The sequence below is a fragment of the Neomonachus schauinslandi genome, chromosome 14 (assembly GCF_002201575.2).
Source record: "Neomonachus schauinslandi chromosome 14, ASM220157v2, whole genome shotgun sequence".
In the NCBI taxonomy this organism is placed as follows: Eukaryota; Metazoa; Chordata; class Mammalia; order Carnivora; family Phocidae; genus Neomonachus; species Neomonachus schauinslandi.
In genome coordinates this window covers 21,418,920-21,440,531 of record NC_058416.1, presented here as the reverse complement: position 1 = coordinate 21,440,531, position 21,612 = coordinate 21,418,920, and the positions used below count along the sequence as shown (strand labels likewise).

Genomic DNA, 21,612 nt, shown 5'->3' with positions numbered 1-21,612 from the left:
TCTCCACTCCCACCATTCTACTTTATGTCAGGCTGTCATCCTTTGTCACCTGAAAATAGCCTCCCACCTGGTCTTCCAACACCAGTTAGCTCCTCTTTAGACTCTACCACGCTGCCAGAGTGATTTTTCATAACCAGATCTGATGATGTCATTTCTCTATTCAGATTCTTCCTGTTATGCTCCTGCCCATAGCCTCAAGTCTGACATTCCATCACATCTTTGCATATGTATGCATCTCTCCAGATGCATTCCATCATATCTCATACTTTCACACTTAGTGTTTCCTTTGCCAGAGTGCCCTTCACATGACTTCACACCTATTTGTCCTTCAAAACTCACTGGATGTTTTACTTCTAGGAAGCTTTTCTTTTTTTTTTTTTTTTAATTTGTTTATTTGAGAGAGAGAGAATGAGAGAGAGCACATGAGAGGGGGGAGAGTCAGAGGGAGAAGCAGACTCCCTGCTGAGCGGGGAGCCTGATGCGGGACTCGATCCAGGGACTCCAGGATCATGAGCTGAGCCGAAGGCAGTCGCTTAACCAACTGAGCCACCCAGGCGCCCCTAGGAAGCTTTTCTTATCTGAATTTCATTCAGATGTCTTTCCTCTAAGCCTGCTGTCTTGGGCACGCCCTATGCATCTATCCCACTCTTCTCAGCAGACTAAAAGCAAAGACCATGCTTTATTTGATTTGAACTTCTCAATGCTTGACATGGTGCCTTAGGCTACATGGTAGATGCTTGATTAATATTGAATAGATAGGTCAATATGTAAGCATTCATAGCCAGGTATTAGTTATGTTAAACTCAGACAATGTATATAGTTTGATTCTCTATTGATGTCCATTCTTATAGTCAAAAAAACAATTACAGATAAATGAGAGCTAGAAACACCCTTGTTCTATTTGGTATTTTTTTATTTAAATGTAGAAATGCATTGCTTTTTTCTCAAGTAAGATGTTAAAAATGAAAACGCAAGTTTTCTAGAGAGCAGCTTGGCATAAGAATTTAGAGATATTGAGGTTTTTGTTTTTTGAACAAATTGGTCTATAGTTTTGAGAGATTAGGGTTTTAATCCAATTAGAGGAAAATGAGTGTGAAAAATTCATGGAAGTACATCCTTTGACAAGGACTGACACCCTACTCCCCATGCCCTGTTAAAAAATAAGATTTGTTATTTGAATGGCCCCAAATCTGGAGATTATTCAGTATGAGGTAGCTAACATAAGATTCTAGAGAGATTCAATGATTTTTGAAGTTGGTGTCCCTGAACTCTAAATTGAGAAAATAAATCTCCCAGTTATTGATAGGCTCTGATCCCACAGTGCTCTTAGAAAGCCATATCAAGGGTGTCGCCTCTATCAAGCTTTGGTTTTCCCACTCAAGGACTCAGAAGTTTGTAAATAAAATTGAACTTCATTGTGTTTTTTCCTGTGTTCATTTGACATACCAACCTCCTTCCTAGACAGGCATCTTAACTTTCCGTTGGTATTTGTAAAATCAAGAACTCAACAGATGGAGGCCATTTTTCCCACATTGGAAGAATAAAGGACAGTTTGAGGGGACGGAACTGTTCTGTCCCATGACAGGAGTGGTGGATACATGACTCCACTGGTATACCACTGAGTGAATTTGCTGCATATAAATTTTTAAAATATAGTAAAAAGTTAATACTGAAGATAGTAGCAGAAACAAACAAAGTAGAAAGAAGGTATAGTTCATTGTTAAATAGAAGTGATTGTTCACTATAATAAATAGATAACATTCAGTTTATAGACATTAGTGGCTTAAGGAAGCTGATGTCCATTGGTGAGAACAGACCCCACCAACAGAAATGAACACATTAGTATGTATCCAAATGGTCTGGAAAGATAGAATATGGCTCTGTCAATTGCCTTACGTAATTCTCTGTAAAGAAATATAGGCTATTAGGGACTAGAACAGAACTCTAACTCTAACTAAATCAAGAACAGATATGTGAGTATTTGTCAAAAGTACCAGCTGCCTGACGCCGCGTGGCGGAGCCGTACACAGCAGATGGTACACAGCAGCAATCACTTCCGTTAGCAGGAGCCAGCAGGCACAAGTCTTTCCGACCACTAGGAGAAAACAACTTTAATAACTGTATTTTCATTTCTCTGTTATTTCCTTTTTTTTTTTTTCTTACAATCCTTATCTTCAGAGAACTCTATAAAATTTTGGTAATCTTATAATAATGACAGTCATATGTATTAACAGTTAGATTGAACCTTATAGGAAGTGTAGACATTGTTCAGATATTTTTGAGCACTTTGTGCCAGGAACTGTTCTAGGTACAGGAGTTACAGAGAATTTATGGAAGGAGATGAGGCAAGAATAATGAGATAATCACATCAAATAAGAAGCACAATTAATGGCAATAAATCCTAAGGGGGGAAAAAATAGACAGGTGATTGTTAGATTAGGGAAAGATTGCAACTTTAAATATGGTAGCCAGGGAAGGCTGAAGTTGGAAATTAAATAACGGAAACCTGAAGGAGATAAGGGAGGAAGGCATATCTGAGGGAGAGCTTCCCAGGAAGAGTGTATAGCAAACTCAGATGCCCTGAGGTCAGAGCATGCCTGGCATGTTTGAGGAACACAAAGTGTCCAGTGTGTAGTAGATGGCTGGGGTAAAGTGAGCAAAGGGGAAAGTGGTTGGAGATGAAGAGAGAGAGCTAAGGGGGCATGGGGTAGATCATACATGACCTTTAGGCCATGGTAAAGAACTTGACCTTACAATGTGCTATGGGAAGATTTGAAGGAGTTTGGAGTGGTGTTATTTATTTGACATGATCTTATTTGTATTTTGTTTACACATGTGCTCACACTGTATCTTATATTCATACACATTTATTTTCAATACCATCTATATGTTGATGGCTTTCATATCTGTGTATCTGACCATGGCCTTTCACTAAAACTCCAGACTTATATACCCACGTACGTCCCTGAGATCTCCACAGATGTGATTAATAGGTCTCTCAAATTTAACATGACCCAAGAACTTGCTTGTTTTTCTTCATCTCAGTAGGTCATCCACCAGTTGCTCGAGCCAAAGATCTGGGGGTCCTCATTGAGTTTCTTCTTTCCCACACCATTCACATCCAGTTTATACCTCTGTTGATTTTACCTCTCAAATGTCCCAAATATGCACACTACATTTCTACAATGGCCACCCAGTCAAGTACAAAAACATTTTTAAGGTTTCCTAATTTTTTTAAATTGTTTAAAAATGCACATGACATAAAAGTAACCATCTTAACTAGTTTTAAGTGTACAGTTCGGTGTCTTTTTTTTTTTTTAAGATTTTTTATTTATTTATTTGACAGAGAGACAGCAAGAGAGGGAACACAAGCAGGGGGGAGTGGGAGAGGGAGAAGCAGCCTCCCCACTGAACAGGGAGCCCTATGCGGGACTCGATCCCAGGACCCTGGGATCATGACCTGAGCTGAAGGCAGACACTTAACAACTGAGCCACCCAGGTGCCCCAGTTCGGTTTCTTTAAGTACATTCACACTGTTGTGTGACCATCATCAAAACCACTCTCTTCCAAAACTCTTTTTGTCTTGAAAAACTGAAACTCTGTACCCATTAAACAATAACTCCCTACTCCACCCTCCTTTCAACCCCTAGCAATCACCATTCTGTTTTCTGTCTCTATAAATTTGACTACTCTGGGTATCTCATAGAAGTGGAATCATACAATTTTAGTCCTTTTGTGTCCGGCTCATTTTACTTACCATAATGTTCTAAAGGCTTACTCACATTATAGCATGTATCAGAATTTCCTTCTTTTAAAAGCTGAAAAAATATCCCATTGTATGTATATACCCCAATTTGTTTATCCATTCATCCGTTGATGGACACCTGAGTCTCACCTACTTTTTGGCTATTGTGAATAATTGTGCTGTGAATACAGGTGTACGAGTAACTTTTTGAGTCCCTGCTTTCAATTCTTTGGGAAATATTCCCAGAAGTGGTATTGTTGGATCTAGTGGTAATTCTATTTTTTTAACTGCCATTCTGTTTTTCATAGCATTTGTACCATTTTACATTCCCACTGGGTAACTTTCTTTTTATCTTCTTCATTTTCCTTCTTAGTCCAGGCACAGTGACCTTCTTTGATTTCTCCAAATACCAAGTTCATTCTTGCTATAGGGCCTTTGAGTTATTCCTTCTTCCTGTAAAACTCTCCACCCTGCTGTTTGCTTGACTGGCTCTTTCTGATCATTCACCTTAGACTCTACCAGTAATACCTTCCTTGAGTCAGTTACTATTCCATCAGCATAGCACTTATAAGATCTCCCAATTCCTTGTGTGTTTATTCTTATTTTATCGGTCTTACCTCCCAAAAAACGATATCCCCAGTACCTAGAACTATGACTGGCACATAAGAGATGCACAATAATTATTTAAATGTCATGGGGATTAATATGATAAATTTCCTACTGTGCTATCTGTGAACACTACTCATTAGTGAAAATTTCAATCGTCACTCAAAAAATAATAACTATTCTTTAGGAACAAATTAAACCAAGATAGAATCCATAATTCCATAGTGTAATCAAGAATGGCAGTTGACCTAGTTACTGTGATAATTCAGATTTCAGTAGACATTTGGGGCTCATTAATTTGGATATTTCAGGCAAAATGTGTTCTTTGCTTTCAAATTATTTCAATAATTACCTTAATACTTCTCTATGCTTTATGTACTCAATTATTGTCCTAGAGGTACTTGTAAAATCTTTCATGTACTTCTGAGTAGTGAATTTTAGTTTCAGCCTTCAAACACATCACATACTTTCATGGCAAATTTTCTAAATTGATGTTTTATAGTTCATTCCAGTAGTAACCATTTTCCTAATCCATAAGGTCATCTGTGTTAGAGAAAACTAACTCAGGTCACATAAAAGGAAAATGTCATTTCTGTCTTTACATTAAGAAGTGAGTAGGTGGTTATAAACAATCTCCTAACACAGTTATCTTTATGATGAGGCCATATATTGTGAATGGCTTAGGTCTACTACTGCCTTGATGGACACCCTTTCTTATGGCCCTGTGATCCTAAAGGAGTGGCAAAAGCCCATTAAATATTTAGTTGGGGAGGCAGTATATATTCTTATGTATTGACACGCTTATTTTTATCATGTTAAAATAGTTTTGAGGTTTGGATCTAGGATTGAAACTACTTTTATGCAGTGAAAAAAAAAGATGAGTATTGTGTACCAAGAGTCCCTCTTCTTCAAGAGCGTTTGTGCATTTATTACCCTAGTCCTTTTATAAAACTCCAAGGGATAGGGCGCCTGGGTGGCTCAGTTGGTTAAGCGACTGCCTTCGGCTCAGGTCATGATCCTGGAGTCCCGGGATCGAGTCCCGCATCGGGCTCCCTGCTCGGCAGGGAGTCTGCTTCTCCCTCTGACCCTCCTCCCTCTCATGCTCTCTGTATCTCATTCTCTCTGTCTCAAATAAATAAATAAAATCTTTAAAAAAAAAAAAAAACTCCAAGGGATATAATTCTGTGGGTACTGACCTAACTAACTTGTTGGGGAGCTACTCTATGGTTTGCAGAAAGGTGGAGAAGTTATTGTTCTGAAAACATTTTAAATATTTTTTTCCTTTTATTCTAAAAGATATTGAAAATTGTTATTAAAATCATTAGATTTTCATATTGTTTTTAAAAAGTCATAGCATTTAGTTCATTTTCTAAATAAAAGATTAGGCAGATTTTCTTGTTATTTTCGATAATTATTACAAAAGCTTCAAAAGTGTTCAACAGAATTCACTGTAGAGCCCGTTACATTTCAAGGACACTGGAGAGCCTCTGTGGCAGTAGAGTTGAAAAGTATTAATCCATTCCTTTTATCTCTTTTATTACTTCTCCTTAGGGTTTATAGTGGAAAATCCTTCACAAACATTGTGTTTCTGTTGTTAAGGTTTATATCCACATTTTGAGATAATTTTTTATGACACCTTTGCATATTATGTCACAGGCTTATTTAGGGCAGACAAATAAAAGCTTGTCCCTTTTTGTTCACAAATGGGCATCTTCAGAAAAAAAAAGCTCCTTTAGAAAATGCTGCTGATGTAGCATCTTTAGACTGTAGCATCTTTTGAAAAGCTGTTAGTATGGGACCTACTTTAAAAACTCTAATAAAAGACATGCTTCCATATATCACTTAAGTTAGAAGCATACGTGTTGAAGGTGGCTAAGGTTGGTAATAGAGATTATATCACCTTTTGCTATTACATGAAGGAAAAATATATTTTAATATTACCTTTAATCATCAAAGTCTTTTGCATAATCTGACATATGTTACCTTTAGAGATTATCAGTTAAGAAAGAAAGAATGAACACAAGTAGTTTGAATAAGGTTCACATCACTAATATTTTTGAGTACCCATTAATTGCCAGGTACTGTGCTGAGCATTTAAAGGACTACTAGTTTAGATGGGCACATTCTTTCTTAAAATTCTTCCCAGAATACTTCTGTGATTTTCAAAAAATAGGGTACGTGTGCCTGTATTAATCCTATCAAAATATGTATCATAGTATATTATAACTGCCTTTTTACTTGTCTTTCCCATTAAACTATAAACTCCAAAGATACATGTTTTCTGTCTGCCATAATCACTCTGTCCTGTATTCTGATCATCATGGGTACCTTGCCCCACTCCCCAAACATAGTAGGTGCTCTATAAATATCTATTAAGTGAATGATGATAATCATCCAGAAAATGCATCATTTCTCTAGGGATGAGATCAGAGGGAAGAAGGATGATATAAAAGCCAGAATTCCAATTTATTAATTTTCAACACACAGTCTCCTTCAAAGAAAATTCATGTCCGAGTTACATGTATATTTACTCCCTAACAGCTAACATCAGTGGTGCTACTCATAATTAGAGCACTTTATGCATTATCTCCTTAAATCTTCTCAGCATCCTATGAGACCATTGCTATCTTTAGCCTCATTCTACACGTGAGGAAATGGAGACAGGACGAATAAGGTCTTAAGGTTTCTCTGAGATGTGAGTATACAGTACAAATTGGAACTCTTACTTCCAGAGCTCAGGCTTCGAGGCAATCAATATTTGGAATGTCAATTTAATTAGAAGGTAATCTCGGAGAAGATAAATAACTTCATGAGGGTGCACAGCTAGTAAATGACAGAGCCTCGTTTGAAACCAAATTTGCACACTCCAAAGTCTGTGTGGCTGCAATCCCAGCCGCTGTCTCCTTTTCTTTACAATGAATGCGCTTTTCAGAGATGCACTTAATTATGGGTCAAGTGCCATCCTAATCATGCTGAGCAAATCATGGCCCTAAACTGTTTCTCCTGACAATTTCTTAAGAAAAGACTGCTTTATTTTTGTTTTTTAGTTAAATCAGAGTAAATAATCCTTGGGCAAGACCACTTTGACATTTCATTTCCCTTTCTATTATTCTTACATCCTCTTTGATTTCACTCAGTACTGATGATACCTAAGAAGAGTTATATGGGGGGACAGCCCAAAGAAAAAAATGATTAGAATAAAGATGCATGATGCTACATGTCTATAGAAGGAACTCAGTGCCCTCTGTGCTTGAGAAACAGTGTGAAAGTCAAATCAAACATGGAAAATGTATTACGTGCTGACACAAGGAGGAACTTGGGCAGTAAGTGATACAACATTTGAGGATCTATGGAATATGATATTAAGTCTTGCTTAAATAGGAAGTTTTACCATGCTGTATGTTCTAGTATGAGACAGACTAATAATGCCTCCTTTGAATTCTAGAGTCTCAAGTCCCTGACCAACCAAGCTCTCTTCATGTGAGGCCCCAGACCAACTGCATCATCATGAGTTGGACTCCTCCCTTGAACCCAAACATCGTGGTGCGAGGTTACATTATTGGTTATGGTGTTGGGAGCCCTTATGCTGAGACAGTACGTGTGGATAGTAAACAACGATATTATTCCATTGAGAGATTAGGTGAGTAGCTATGGTTTTTATTCTATTAGGGGAAATAAATGATTTATTTGAAATTATTTTCTTTTTTAGAAACTTGTTCTTTGGACTTTTATTTTAATTTGTGACACATATTATTTCATAAGACAAGTCTCTCTTTTTGTATCTTCTATCAATCTACACACACACACACACACCTGTTTTTCGTCTCTGGATTTTGAATTGGGGCATTTTGTCTAGAGACATTCACAACAATGGTAGGTGCTCTACTGTGTACTTTTGCTTATGAGTCATAGAATACAAAAAGGGAATTGTATTATTTTTTTTCACTGGTCAATGGAAACTTCTAATCTTAATTCTTATAAAAAGAAAGTCAACACTTTTTTTTTCACTTTTTTTCTCACTAGGAAGATATTCTGTCAATTTTTCTTTAACACTTAATTATCTAGTCACCTTGCCTTCTTTTCCCTTGGCATTTATAGGTAAAGCTTTGTGGCTATGCCATTATGAGAATTTTCAATCAAGCCTATAAACTTAGTTATCAGACTGCTCTCTTCATACATTCCAAGGTCTCTTATCATACTCCACCTCATTTTAATAAATACAATACTTGAATTATGACATTTCTGAATTCATTGAAAACTTGTTTATTCAGAGAGGGCTATCATGCAGTAAAAGTGGGCATATCCATTTTATATCTGATTTTCCATAGTATCATAAGAGATTATATCATTAACAGAGAGAAATCAAAGAAATATATGTCATATATAGGGTGTCAGGAAGTTAAGCTATTCTCATAAAGCACAAAGCAGGTTGATTCTACCTGTTGATTTAACACCATATTATTTGCAATGAAGTACACTGACCTCACTGGGAATACAACGTGATGGTGGGAGTTTGTGTGTGTGGGGGGGGGTGCTACTTATTTGTAATGGCTTCCACAAACAGAATATTTTGATGAGAAACTTGATTTGAATTTGAATACCTTTTCTTGCAGTAGCAAGAAAAGATTTTCCCAGTGCAGGAGGAAAATTGCCCTGACCCATTCTCTCTATAGTTGCCTCAAACACTAATAAGAGAAGTGCCTACTGAAAATCTCCATAATGCTAGTTAGCTTGGCATTTAGAAATAATAATTCTCTCTGTCAGTCCCCAAGTTTGAATGTTAAGGCAATCCCATAATATGTTTTATGGCCATCAAACTTATGCCAGGGTACTGTCATTTATCCATTATTCAGTGGGCATCATGTTTGACCGTTGATCTTGATGCCACCCAGCAGAGGGAGATCCCCATGGCCATGCCCATGCTCCCCTGTAATGAGAGTGGGTGCAAGCGCATAATGAAGTCATGAAGGAAAACTGCAATGCTTCACCAGGGCCTTTTAGTAACAGTGTTCTTTACTACAAGCAGACTTTCCAGGAATCTCCAAGGCTTGCAAAGTTGAGGCTTTTGGAAGATTAACACTGGCTAATCTCTCCAAAAGCTTAACAAGAAAACAAGAGATTTCCCTTTGTAAGATATATTTTAAAGAGCTAAGAAAACTGTACAAATAAAATGGATATGAACCTATCTCCAGGATAGATCATCATGTGTTTATTACACTTTAAAATTTAACTGGAAAGAGATTTACACACATACATTTGCATATACACAAGCACACACACATATGTATATGTACACATGTATTTAAGTTCTACCAGCTGATACTCTGCTTATATAGTCCCATGTCTTAACATAAAATATGAAATAAAATAGTATTTTATTGTTATTGTTCAAGTATCTCCATAGTTACACAAAGAAACTGGTATTTTTTCAAAATGTGTTTTGCTGTTTACCCAAAGTGTATGTTAAACATATCTTAATATATATTAAATAATAACAGTTTTATATATACATATAAAAATATATAAAATGTGTAGACAAGGGGCACCTGGGCGGCTCAGTCATTAAGTATCTGCCTTCGGCTCAGGTCATGATCCCAGGGTCCTGGGATCGAGCTCCGCATCGGGCTCCCTGCTCAGCAGGAAGCCTGCTTTTCCCTCTCTCACTCCCCCTACTTGTGTTCCCTCTCTCGCTGTCTCTCTCTCTGTGTCAAATAAATAAATAAAATCTTTAAAAAAAAATGTGTAGACACTTTTGTATGTCTAAAGCTTTAAAAATTATATTTTAAATACCTTTCAAAAAGATATTACGAAATTGGTATGCTTACTTTAAAGTTTAATAGAATAAATGTAACAATTGGTGGTTTCTTTGCAAAGTTTGAATGTGGGCTTGAGTGAATCCTTTATCTTTTTAAAAGTTAGAACTTAAGATATGTCTAACATAAACTTTACCTAAATCGGGGAATATATATTTTAAGGACTGTATAACAGTTATACAATTAAAAATGAATTAAGGAAAGTTATAATCTGTTAAAGCATAGCATCAGCTACAACTTCAAGTGTCATGGTTGTATTTTAGACTATAAAAAAGCTATCTGTTTTATAATTGACCAATAAACTTCTCTTTGATGACAGACCAGAACTTTCCAATAGCATTTTGTTTATCAGGCATAATAATTGAGCATTTAGATACCAGGCCCTGTGACCTGCATCGGGACTACAAAACAAAGCTTGCCTAGTGCAGACATAGAGATTCATTAACCAATGTTTGTACTATTAGATAGTTGTAATTAATCTTTTGACATCATGCACCTCTTAGTTTAAGAGCCCTAAATACCAGCTTTGATGTATACACATAGCATAGATCAACAAGACCTGAATTCTGGCAATGTTGGCAAAATTAATTTGAAACCAAGTTCTTCTTTTAAAAACTCACAGTGTATCTACCAATCTGTTGATCAATCTATCAGTCGATCAGTTTATCTCTTTCTACATCTTTATGGAGGTATCTGTATGTATATAAACTATACATATTTAAAGTGTACAATTTGCTGAGTTTTTAAAAGAGCTTTATTGTGGTATAATTGACACACAATAATCTCTGTTTTTCAAATTTCTTCTTTAGTTTATCTCAGTAATGTTTTATAATATTCAGTATAGGAAGTCTTAAATGTTTTTGTTAGATTTAGTCCACATATATACGTGTGTGTGTGTTTATTAAATATAGTCCCTTTTTATATGGGTGTGTGTATATATGAACTACTTTAAATGGGACTGTTCAAGTTTATTTCCCAGCTGTTGCTGCTAGTGTAGAAGAATACAGTTGTTTTTAAACATTACTCTTGTACCCTAGACCAGTTAAATTCCCTATTTGAGCTACTAGTAGAATGCTCTAAGAATTTCCATGTAAATAAGCATATCGTATGTAAATAGGAACAGTTTTATGGTTAATTTCTGATCTCCTGCCTTTTATTTCTTTCTCTTGCCTTCTCTTGGTTAAGAACTCTAGTAAAATGTTGAATAGAAGTGGTGGGAGGAGGCAGTTTTGCCTTGTTCCTGATCTTAGGGGAGGCATGAAATAGGATGTTAGGTACAGGTTCTTCACATGTGTCTCTTATCAGATTGAGGAAGTTTTCTACTTTTTCTAGATTTCTGGGAATTTTTATCATGAGAATTTGTTGAATTTTTTGAAATCATTTTCTCCTCTTCCTCCTTATTAGTATTTTTTAATATAGTGAATTATATTGATTGATTTTTGAAGGGTAGCTCATCTTGAATTTCTCATACAGATCCTACAGGTCACGATGTATTTCCCCTTTCTTGTATTGTTGGATTGATTTGTTAATGTTTATTAAGGAATTTTTGTGCCTATATTCATGAGGTATATTTGTCTACTATATTCATGAAGTATATTTGTCTACTATATTCACGAAGTATATTTGTCTACAGTTTTCTTTTGATATAATGACTTTATCCAGTTTTTTTTTTTAATTAAAGTTATACTGGTCTCATAAAATTAGTTGGACAGTTTGTTCTTCTGTCACTGAAAAAGTGTGTGTAAAATTTATATTTTTTATTCCTAGAATAATTGATAGAATTCACTAACAAAACCATCTGGATCTGAGATTTCCTTTTTAGGAAGGCTTTTGATGATGAATTTAACTTCTTTAACAAATATACATCTTTTTATATTTTTTTTCTTCTATTGATTTTGGTCAGTTATAATTTTCATGACATTTGTCTACATTTTGTCCCATTTGTTGGCATAGAATTGTTCATTTATAATGGTCTCTTATTATCTGTGGTGATAACTGCTATTTCATTTCTGATATTGATCATCTATGTCCTCTCTCTTTTTTGTGATCAGCCTAGATAGGAGTTTACCAATTTTGTTGATCTTTGAAGCTTTAACAATACTGATTATCTCTACTTTCTGTCTCTATTTTATTTCTTTCATATCTGCTCTTACCTTGACTATTTTCTTTCTTGTACTTAGTGTAATCATACTTGCTCTCTATTTTTAATTTCTTAAGGTGGAACCTCATGCTGTAGGTTTTTAACGCTATTTGTGTTCTCTAAGCACCCCTTCCCTTGTCTCCCACAGATTTTGATATGTTGTCTGTTCATTATCATTTAATTCAAAATGTTTTCTAATTTTCCTTAATTTCTTTTTCCCCATGAGTTATTAGGTTTGTTGCTTCCTTTTCAAATTTTGTTTCTTCCTAGACATCTTGTTATTGTTGATTTTTAATTTTATTTTATCATGAATGGAAAATATACTGACTTCAACATCTTTAAACTTATCATGACCTGTTTTCATTTTGTTGAATGTACTACATGAACTTAAAAATCATATGTAGTCTGCAGTTATTAGATACAGAGTTCTGTAAATATTGATTAGACCAAGGTCTTTGATAGTATTTCTTAGATCATCTATGTTTTTATTAAATTTTTTGATCAACAGTTTGTGAATTGCTCAGGTTATCCAAATCACCTCTTATAAACATCATCTATGTCTCCCTTTAATTCTCTGTTTGTCTCTGTTCTTCCATGTATTTTGGGAGTCTGTTATTAAGCTGATAAACATTTTAATTGTTATGTCTTCTTAGTAAGTCACCTCATTTAGCATTACAGAAGCCTCTCTCTATTTCTGGTAATACTCAGGGTCTTCAAGATGATTATATCTGTTATTAATATAGCTTATAAATATATACTTCTAGCCTTCTTATACTTACAGTTTACATAATCTATCTTTTTCCTTCTGTTAGTTTCAGCCTATGTCTTTTTTTTTAAGATTTATTTATTTATATTTGAGAGACAGAGAGGAGTGGAAGGGAGAGGGAGAGAGAGAATCTCAAGCAGACTCCCTGGTGCGCACAAAAACCAACTTGGGGCTCTACTAGGAGCTGGATCTCAGGACCCTGAGATCACAGCCTGAGCTGAAACCAAGAGTTGGACACTTAAACAACTATGCTACCCAAGCGCCCTAGCCTATGTCTTCATATTTAAAGATTTTCTGTATTTGTAGGCAGTTTATAGTTGAGTCTTGCTATTTTATGCCTTCTGAAAAATTCTACCTTTTAATTGGAGTTTTTAGGCCGTTAGAATTTAATGTAAAATTTAATGTTAATGTAAATACATAAATGGTTGAAGTTAGGTCTATCATTTTACTTTTGTTTTCTGTTTCTCCCATCTCTTTTTCATTTACTCTTATGAATTCCTGAGCTCAGAGAACAAAAGTGATTATGTATAAATGTCCAGATGCAGTCACTGCTTTTCCAACTGAGATATTCCTACAAGGATTTTTGTTCTCCTCGTCTAATCAGCCCATTTAAAACTATCTCATATCTTAAGGAGAACTGGTTAAAATCTTTCACCACCACCCGTGTGGATTAGCAGAGATCTACAGGGAACTAATGTTCATAAACTTTGGTTTTACCATATAAAAGGAAGAATGTACAATTAAAAGTTTTAATGATCATCTGGTACTTCTTTTGAAGTGTCTTAACCCCAGCACAAAAAGATACTCTTAGGGTTTTATTTCAGTTATTTGCTTTCATTCTTATCCTTTCACTGATGTTTATTAGAGGATATGGTTTTAATAAACTCCTATTTTTAAAACCATAGTCTAAGCATACTAAAAAGCAAATAAAAATGGAATTGAATGACATTCTGGTTATGGGTTCAGTTCCATATTTTTCTCTCTGCCACAGTGTCTAACCTGGGGAAAAAGATTTCAACTCTGGCCTTACAATATTTCAATGAAAATGGAGAATAAGAATGTCTTTTATTGCTAATTTTGTGGTATCAGAGTGTTAACAGATACTGAAAGAGGTTAACAGAGGTGGAGAAGTTGGTGTTTGTAAGAGATAGAGATATCAAACTTTGGTTGTGACTGCTCCAAAAATATCAGTTTTGCCTTAATTAAAAATACTCAGCTTTTTTGGAGGGAAAAACTATTTTTTTGTTAATATATAATGTAGTATTTGTTTCAGGAGTACAGGTCTGTGATTCATCAGTCTTACACAATATACAGCACTCACCATAGCACATACCCTCCCCAATGTCCATCACCCAGCCACCCCATCCCTCCCGCCCCCCTCCACTCCAGCAACCCTCAGTTTGTTTCCTGAGATTAAGAGTCTCGTATGGTTTGTCTCCCCCTCTGGTTTCATCTTGTTTCATTTTTTCCTCCCTTCCCCTATGATCCTCTGTCTTGTTTCTCAAATTCCTCGTATCAGTGAGATCATATGATACTTGTCTTTCTCTGATTGACTTATTTCGCTTAGCATAATACCCTCTAGTTCCATCCACGTCATTGCAAATGGCAAGATTTCATTTTTTCGATGGCTGTATAATATTCCATTGTGTATATATATACCACCTCTCCTTTATCCATTCATCTGTTGATGGACATCTTGGCTCTTTCCATAGTTTGGCTATTGTGGACACTGCTGCTATAAACATTGGGGTGCACATGCCCTTGGGATCACTGCATTTGTATCTTTGTGGTAAATACCCAGTACTGCAATTGCTGGGTCATAGGGTAGCTCTATTTTCAACTTTTTGAGGAACCTCCATACTGTTTTCCAGAGTGGCTGCACCAGCTTGCATTCCCACCAACAGTGTAGGCAGGTTCCCCTTTCTCTGCATCCTCACCAACATCTGTCGTTTCCTAACTTGTTAATTTTAGCTATTCTGACTGGTGTGAGGTGGTATCTCATTGAGGTTTTGATTTGGATTTCCCTGATGCTGACTGATATTGAGCACTTTTTCATGTGTCTGTTGGCCATTTGGATGTCTTCTTTGGAAAAATGTCTGTTCATGTCTTCTGCCCATTTCTTGATCGGATTATTCTTTGGGTGTTGAGTTTGATAAATTCTTTATAGATTTTGTATACTAGCCATTTATCTGATATGTCATTTGCAAATATCTTCTCCCATTCTGTCAGTTGTCTTTTCATTTTGTTGACTTTTTCCTTTGCTGTGCAAAAGCTTTTTATCTTGATGAGGTCCCAATAGTTCATTTTTGCCCTTGCTTCCCTTGCCTTTGGCGATGTTTCTAGGAAGAAGTTGCCATGGCTGAGGTCAAAGAGGTTGCTGCCTGTGTTCTCCTCAAGGATGTTGATGGATTCCTGTCTCACATTGAGGTCTTTCATCCATTTTGAGTCTATTTTTGTGTGTGGTGTAAGGAAATGGTCCAGTTTCATTCTTCTGCATATGGCTGTCCAATTTTCCCAACACCATTTGTTGAAGAGACTGTCTTTGTTCCATTGGACATTCTTTCCTGCTTTGTCAAAGATGAGTTGACCATAGAGTTGAGGGTCCATTTCTGGGCTCTCTATTCTGTTCCATTGATCTATGTGTCTGTTTTTGTGCCAGTACCATACTGTCTTGATGATGACAGCTTTGTAATAGAGCTGGGAAGTCTGGAATTGTGATGCTGCCAGCTTTGCTTTTCTTTTTCAACATTCCTCTGGCTAGTCGGGGTCTTTTCTGGTTCCATACAAATTTTAGGATTATTTGTTCCATTTCTTTGAAAAAAGTGGATGGTATTTTGATGGGGATTGCATTGAATGTGTAGATTGCTCTAGGTAGCCTTGACATCTTCACATTATTTGTTCTTCCAATCCATGAGCATGGAACGTTTTTCCATTTCTTTGTGTCTTCCTCAATTTCTTTCATGAGTATTCTATAGTTTTCTGAATACAGATTCTTTGCCTCTTTGATTAGATTTATTCCTAGGTATCTTATGGTTTTGGGTGCAATTGTAAATGGGATTGACTCATTAATTTCTCTTTCTTCTGTCTTGTTTTTGGTATATAGAAATGCCACTGATTTCTGTGCATTGATTTTATATCCTACCACTTTACTGAATTCCTGTATGAGTTCTAGCAGTTTTGGGGTGGAGTCTTTTGGGTTTTCCACATAAAGTATCATATCATCTGCAAAGAGTGAGAGTTTGACTTCTTTGCTGATTCGGATGCCTTTTATTTCTTTTTGTTGTCTGATTGCTGAGGCTAGGACTTCTAGTACTATGTTGAATAGCAGTGGTGATAGTGGACATCCCTGCCGTGTTCCTGACCTTAGGGGGAAAGCTCTCAATTTTTCCCCATTGAGAATGATATTTGCTGTGGGTTTTTCATAGATGGCTTTTCTGAAATTGAGGTATGTACCCTCTATCCCTATACTCAGAAGAGTTTTGATCAAGAAAGGATGCTGTACTTTGTCAAATGCTTTTTCTGCATCTATTGAGAGGATCATATGATTCTTGTTCTTTCTTTTATTAATGTATTTTATCACATTGATTGATTTGCGGATGTTGAACCAACCTTGCAGCCCAGGAATAAATCCCACTTGGTCATAGTGAATAATTCTTTTAATGGACTGTTGGATCCTATTGGCTAGTATTTTGGTGAGAATTTTTGCATCCATGTTCATCAGGGATATTGGTCTGTAATTCTCCTTTTTGATGGGGTTTTTGTCTGGTTTTGGGATCAAGGTAATGGTGGCTTCATAAAACGAATTTGGAGGTTTTCCTTTCATTTCTGTTTTTTGGAACAGTTTCAAAAGAATAGGTACTAATTCTCTTGAAATGTTTGGTAGAATTCCCCTGGGAAGCCATCTGGCCCTGGGCTTTTGTTTGTTGGGAGATTTTTGATGACTGCTTCAATTTCCTTAGTGGTTATAGGTCTGTTCAGGTTTTCTATTTCTTCCTGGTTCAGTTTTGGTAGTTGATACATCTCTAGGAATGCATCCATTTCCTCCAGATTATCTAATTTGCTGGCATATAGTTGCTCATAATATGTTCTTATAATTGTATTTCTTTGGTGTTGGTTGTGATCTCTCCTCTTTCATTCATGATTTTATTTATTTGGGTCCTTTCTCTTTTCTTTTTGGTAAGTCTGTCCAGGGGTTTATCAGTCTTGTTAATTCTTTCAAAGAACCAGCTCCTAGTTTCATTGATCCGTTCTACTGTTCTTTTTGTTTCTATTTCATTGATTTCATTTTTTTTTTAAGATTTTATTTATTTGCGAGAGAGAGAGAATGAGAGACAGAGAGCATGAGAGGGGGGAGGGTCAGAGGGAGAAGCAGACTCCCCACTGAGCAGGGAGCCCGACACAGGACTCGATCCTGGGACTCCAGGATCATGACCCGAGCTGAAGGCAGTCGCTCAACCGACTGAGCCACCCAGGTACGCTTATTTCATTGATTTCTGCTCTGATCTTTAGTATTTCTCTTCTCCTGCTGGGTTTAGGCTTTATTTGCTGCTTTTTCTCTAGCTCTTTAGGTGTAGGGTTAGGTTGTGTACTTGAGACCTTTCTTGTTTCTTGAGAAAGGCTTGTAATGCTATATACTTTCCTCTTAGGACTGCCTTTGCTGCATCCCAAAGATTTTGAACAGTTGTGTTTTCATTTTCATTGGTTTCCATGAATTTTTTTAATTCTTCTTTAATTACCTGGTTGACCCATTCATTCTTTAGTAGGATGCTCTTTAGCCTCCATGTATTTGAGTTCTTTCCAACTTTCCTCTTGTGATTGAGTTCTAGTTTCAAAGCATTGTGGTCCAAAAATAGGCAGGGAATGATCCCAATCTTTTGGTACCGGTTGAGACCTGATTTGTGACCTAGGATGTGATCTATTCTGGAGACTGTTCCATGGGCACTAGAGAAGAATGTGTATTCTGTTGCTTTGGGATGGACTGTTCTGAATATGTCTGTGAAGTCCATTTGGTCCATTTGGTCCATTTGGTCCATTGTGCCATTTAAAGCCTTTATTTCTTTGTTGATCTTTTGCTTAGATGATCTGTCCATTTCAGTTATGGGGGTGATAAAGTCCCCTACTATTATTTTATTGTTGTCAATGTGTTTCTTTAATTTCATTATTAACTGGCTTATATAATTGGCTGTTCCCATGTTAGGGGCATAGATATTTACAATTGTTAGATCTTCTGGTTGGATAGACCCTTTAAGTAGGATATAGTGTCCTTCCTCATCTCATATTATAGTCTTTGGTTTAAAATCTAATTTGTCTGATATAAGGATTGCCACCCCAGCTTTCTTTTGGTGTCCATTAGCATGGTAAATGGTTTTCCACCCCCTCACTTTCAATCTGGAGGTGTCTTTTTGTCTAAAATGAGTCTCTTACAGATAGCATATCGATGGGTCTTGTTTTTTTATCCAATCTGATACCCTGTGTTTTTGATTGGGGCATCGAGCCCATTTACATTCAGGGTAACTAGTGAAAGATCTGAATTTAGTGCCATTGTATTGCCTGTAAGGTGACTGTTAACTGTATATTGTCTGTGTTCCTTTCTGGTCTATGTTACTTTTAGGCTCTATCTTTGCTTAGAGGACCCCTTTCAACATTTCTTGTAGGGCTGGTTTCGTGTTTGCAAATTCCTTTAGTTTTTGTTTGTGCTGGAAGCTTTTTATCTCTCCTTCTATTTTCAATGACAGCCTGGCTGGGTATAGTATTCTTGGCTGCATATTTTTCTCATTTAGTGCTCTGAATATATCCTGCCAGTCCTTTCTGGCCTGCCAGGTCTCTGTGGATAGGTCTGTTGCCAATCTCATGTTTCTACCATTGTAGGTTACATATCTCTTCTCCCGAGCTGCTTTCAGGATTTTCTCTTTGTCTATGAGACTCGTAAGTTTTACTATTAGATGTCGGGGTGTTGACCTATTTTTGTTGATTTTGAGAGGTGTTCTCTGTGCTTCCTGGATTTTGATGCCTGTTTCCTTCCCCAAATTAGGGAAGTTCTCTGCTATAATTTGCTCCAATATACCTTCTGCCCGTCTCTCTCTTTCTTCATCTTCTGGGATCCCAATTATTCTAATATTGTTTCATCGTATGGTACCGCTTATCTCTCGAATTCTGCCCTCGTGATCCAGTAGTTGTTTATCTCTCTTTTTCTCAGCTTCTTGATTTTCCATCATTATGTCTTCTATATAACTGATTCTCTCTTCTGCCTCATTTGTCCTAGCAGTTAGAGCCTCCATTTTTGATTGCACCTTATTAATAGCCCTTTTGATTTTGACTTGGTTAGATTTTAGTTCTTTTATTTCTACAGAAAGGGATTCTCTAGTATCTTCTATGCTTTTTTCAAGCCCAGCTAGTATCTTTAAAATCATCATTCTGAACTCTAGTTCCAACATCTTACTAATGTCCATATTGATTAGGTCCCTGGCAGTCAGTACTGCCTCTTGTTCTTTTTTTTTTTTTTTTGAGGTGAGTTTTTCCACCTTGTCATTTTGTCCAGAGGAAAATAGATGAATGAGAGAACAGAATGCTAAAAGGGTAACAATGACCCCAGAAAAATATACATTAAACAAATCAGAGGAGACCCAAAACTAGGGGGAAAAGAAAGGGAAAGAAAAAAAAAGAAAGAATGGGATCAGGCTGGTGCATAGATCAGTGCCACACACTAGATTTGGGGCATATTTTGGTCTGTTAGATGAAACTGCCTCCCAAAATTTCAATGAAAGAAAAACATATATGTACAAAAATAAGGGTAAATATGATGAAGGGAATATGACTGTAAAGATGAAAATTATAAAAGATTTTATAAAAGGAATTGATAAGAAGTTGGTTGAAAAAGAAAGAAGAGAAATTAAAAAAAAGGTGGGGAGAGAATGTGATCAGGCAGGAGACTAGAACAAAGCCATATACTAGAGATTTAGGATATATTTTGGTCTGTTAGAAGAAACTGAATCACAAAATTTTAACGAGAGAAAAGCTTATATATATTCAAAAAATAAGGTTAACTACAATGAAGGGATAGAATATGACTCTAAAAATGAAAATTTAAAAAGATTTTTTAAAAAAGTTTTGCCTAGATGTTGGTTGAAAAAGGGAAAAAGAAAAATTAAAAGAAAAAAAAAGTAAAAGAGAAAATAAAATTTAAAAATTAACTTTGAAAGACTAAAGCATCATGGGAAAAAAGCCATGAATTCTATGTGCTGTATTCCCCTAGTGCTGGAGTTCTGCAGTTCTCCTTGATCGGTAAACTTAGTCTTGGCTGGATGTTTTTGCTGATCTTCTGGGGGAGGGACCTGTTGCAGTGATTCTCAAATGTCTTTGCCCGAGGCCAAATTGTACCGCCCTTGTCAGGGGCCAGTCTAGGTAATCTGCTGTGGTTTGCCTTTGGTAGCTTTTCTTCTGTATGGCAAGCTTTCCATACAGCTTTGGAGGACAAGAAAGATAATGGCAGCCTCCCAATCTCTGCCCCAGAGAAGCCGAGAAGCTGGGGCCCCACTCCTCAGTGAGCCCCCAGAGAAAAGCAGGCAATCACTCCTATCTGCCCAGTCTCCGGCCACACTCTGTGCTCAACCTGGCCTGTGACCGTGCGTTTCTATCTCTGGCACATGACCCTGTTTGGAGTCTCCAAACCCAGCAGATCCCTGCAGCGCACTCCCGCGCGGCTCCTCCCAGGGGAGGAAGGGGAGTCTCCCTGGATCTGCCACTTGTTGGGTCCTGCTGGAGGAGTAGTGGCCCAACTGTGCCTCGGATCATGGTTTATGGCCACCCTGAGCTGAGAGCCCACTCCTCGGCTCTGTCTTTGCAGCCGGCTTCCCTGCTATGATACCTGGGAGCTCTGCCACACTCAGGCACCCCCAGTATTTCTGTGACCCTGAGGGTCTTGAGACCATACTGTCCCAGCGAGGGTTCCACCCCCCACTTAGCCACTGGAGCGACATCCCTCAGCCGAGCAGACTTCTAAAATTTCTGATCTTACACTCTGGTTTCTCTTCAGATTGCATAAATCTTTCACCTTTTAAAAGTTCCGATCTTGTGCTCTGCTCCTCTATCACTTGCCGGTAGCCGGCTGATGGAGGCTCCCTCCCCCCACGGTCTATCTTCCCAAATATCACCTGGGATTCACTTATCTACACATCCTACCTTCCAGAAAGTGGTCGCTTTTCTGTTCATAGAATTGCTGCTATTCTTTTCTTTGACCTCCTGTTGAGTTTGTAGGTGTTCTGAATGGTTTGATAACTATTTAGCTGTAATCCTGGTACCAGACAAAATTTAGGCCTCCTACTTCTCCACCATCCTGCTCCTCTTCCCTAAAAAAATACTCAGCTTTTTAATGTAAATTTATTACGTGTTTCTAAATACTATCAAAAATCCTTTTTTATAATAGTGATTGGAAATATTTTACTTTGGCCTGGAAAGAAAGATGGAAAGAAAGAAAAAAAGAAAGGAAGAAGAAAAAGAAAGAAAGAAAGAAAGAAAGAAAGAAAGAAAGAAAGAAAGAAAGAAA

At 36.9% G+C, this 21,612-nt stretch overlaps 1 protein-coding gene across 1 annotated transcript in view; it reads left to right on the top strand.

Moving 5' to 3' along the window:
- DCC (DCC netrin 1 receptor) overlaps positions 1-21,612 on the top strand; it is a 773,306-nt gene that overhangs the window by 590,072 nt on the left and 161,622 nt on the right. Inside the window, exon 15 of the mRNA XM_044921252.1 lies at positions 7,797-7,991. Coding sequence (XP_044777187.1) covers positions 7,797-7,991 — 195 coding nt within the window. The remainder of the gene's footprint in view (positions 1-7,796; positions 7,992-21,612) is intronic.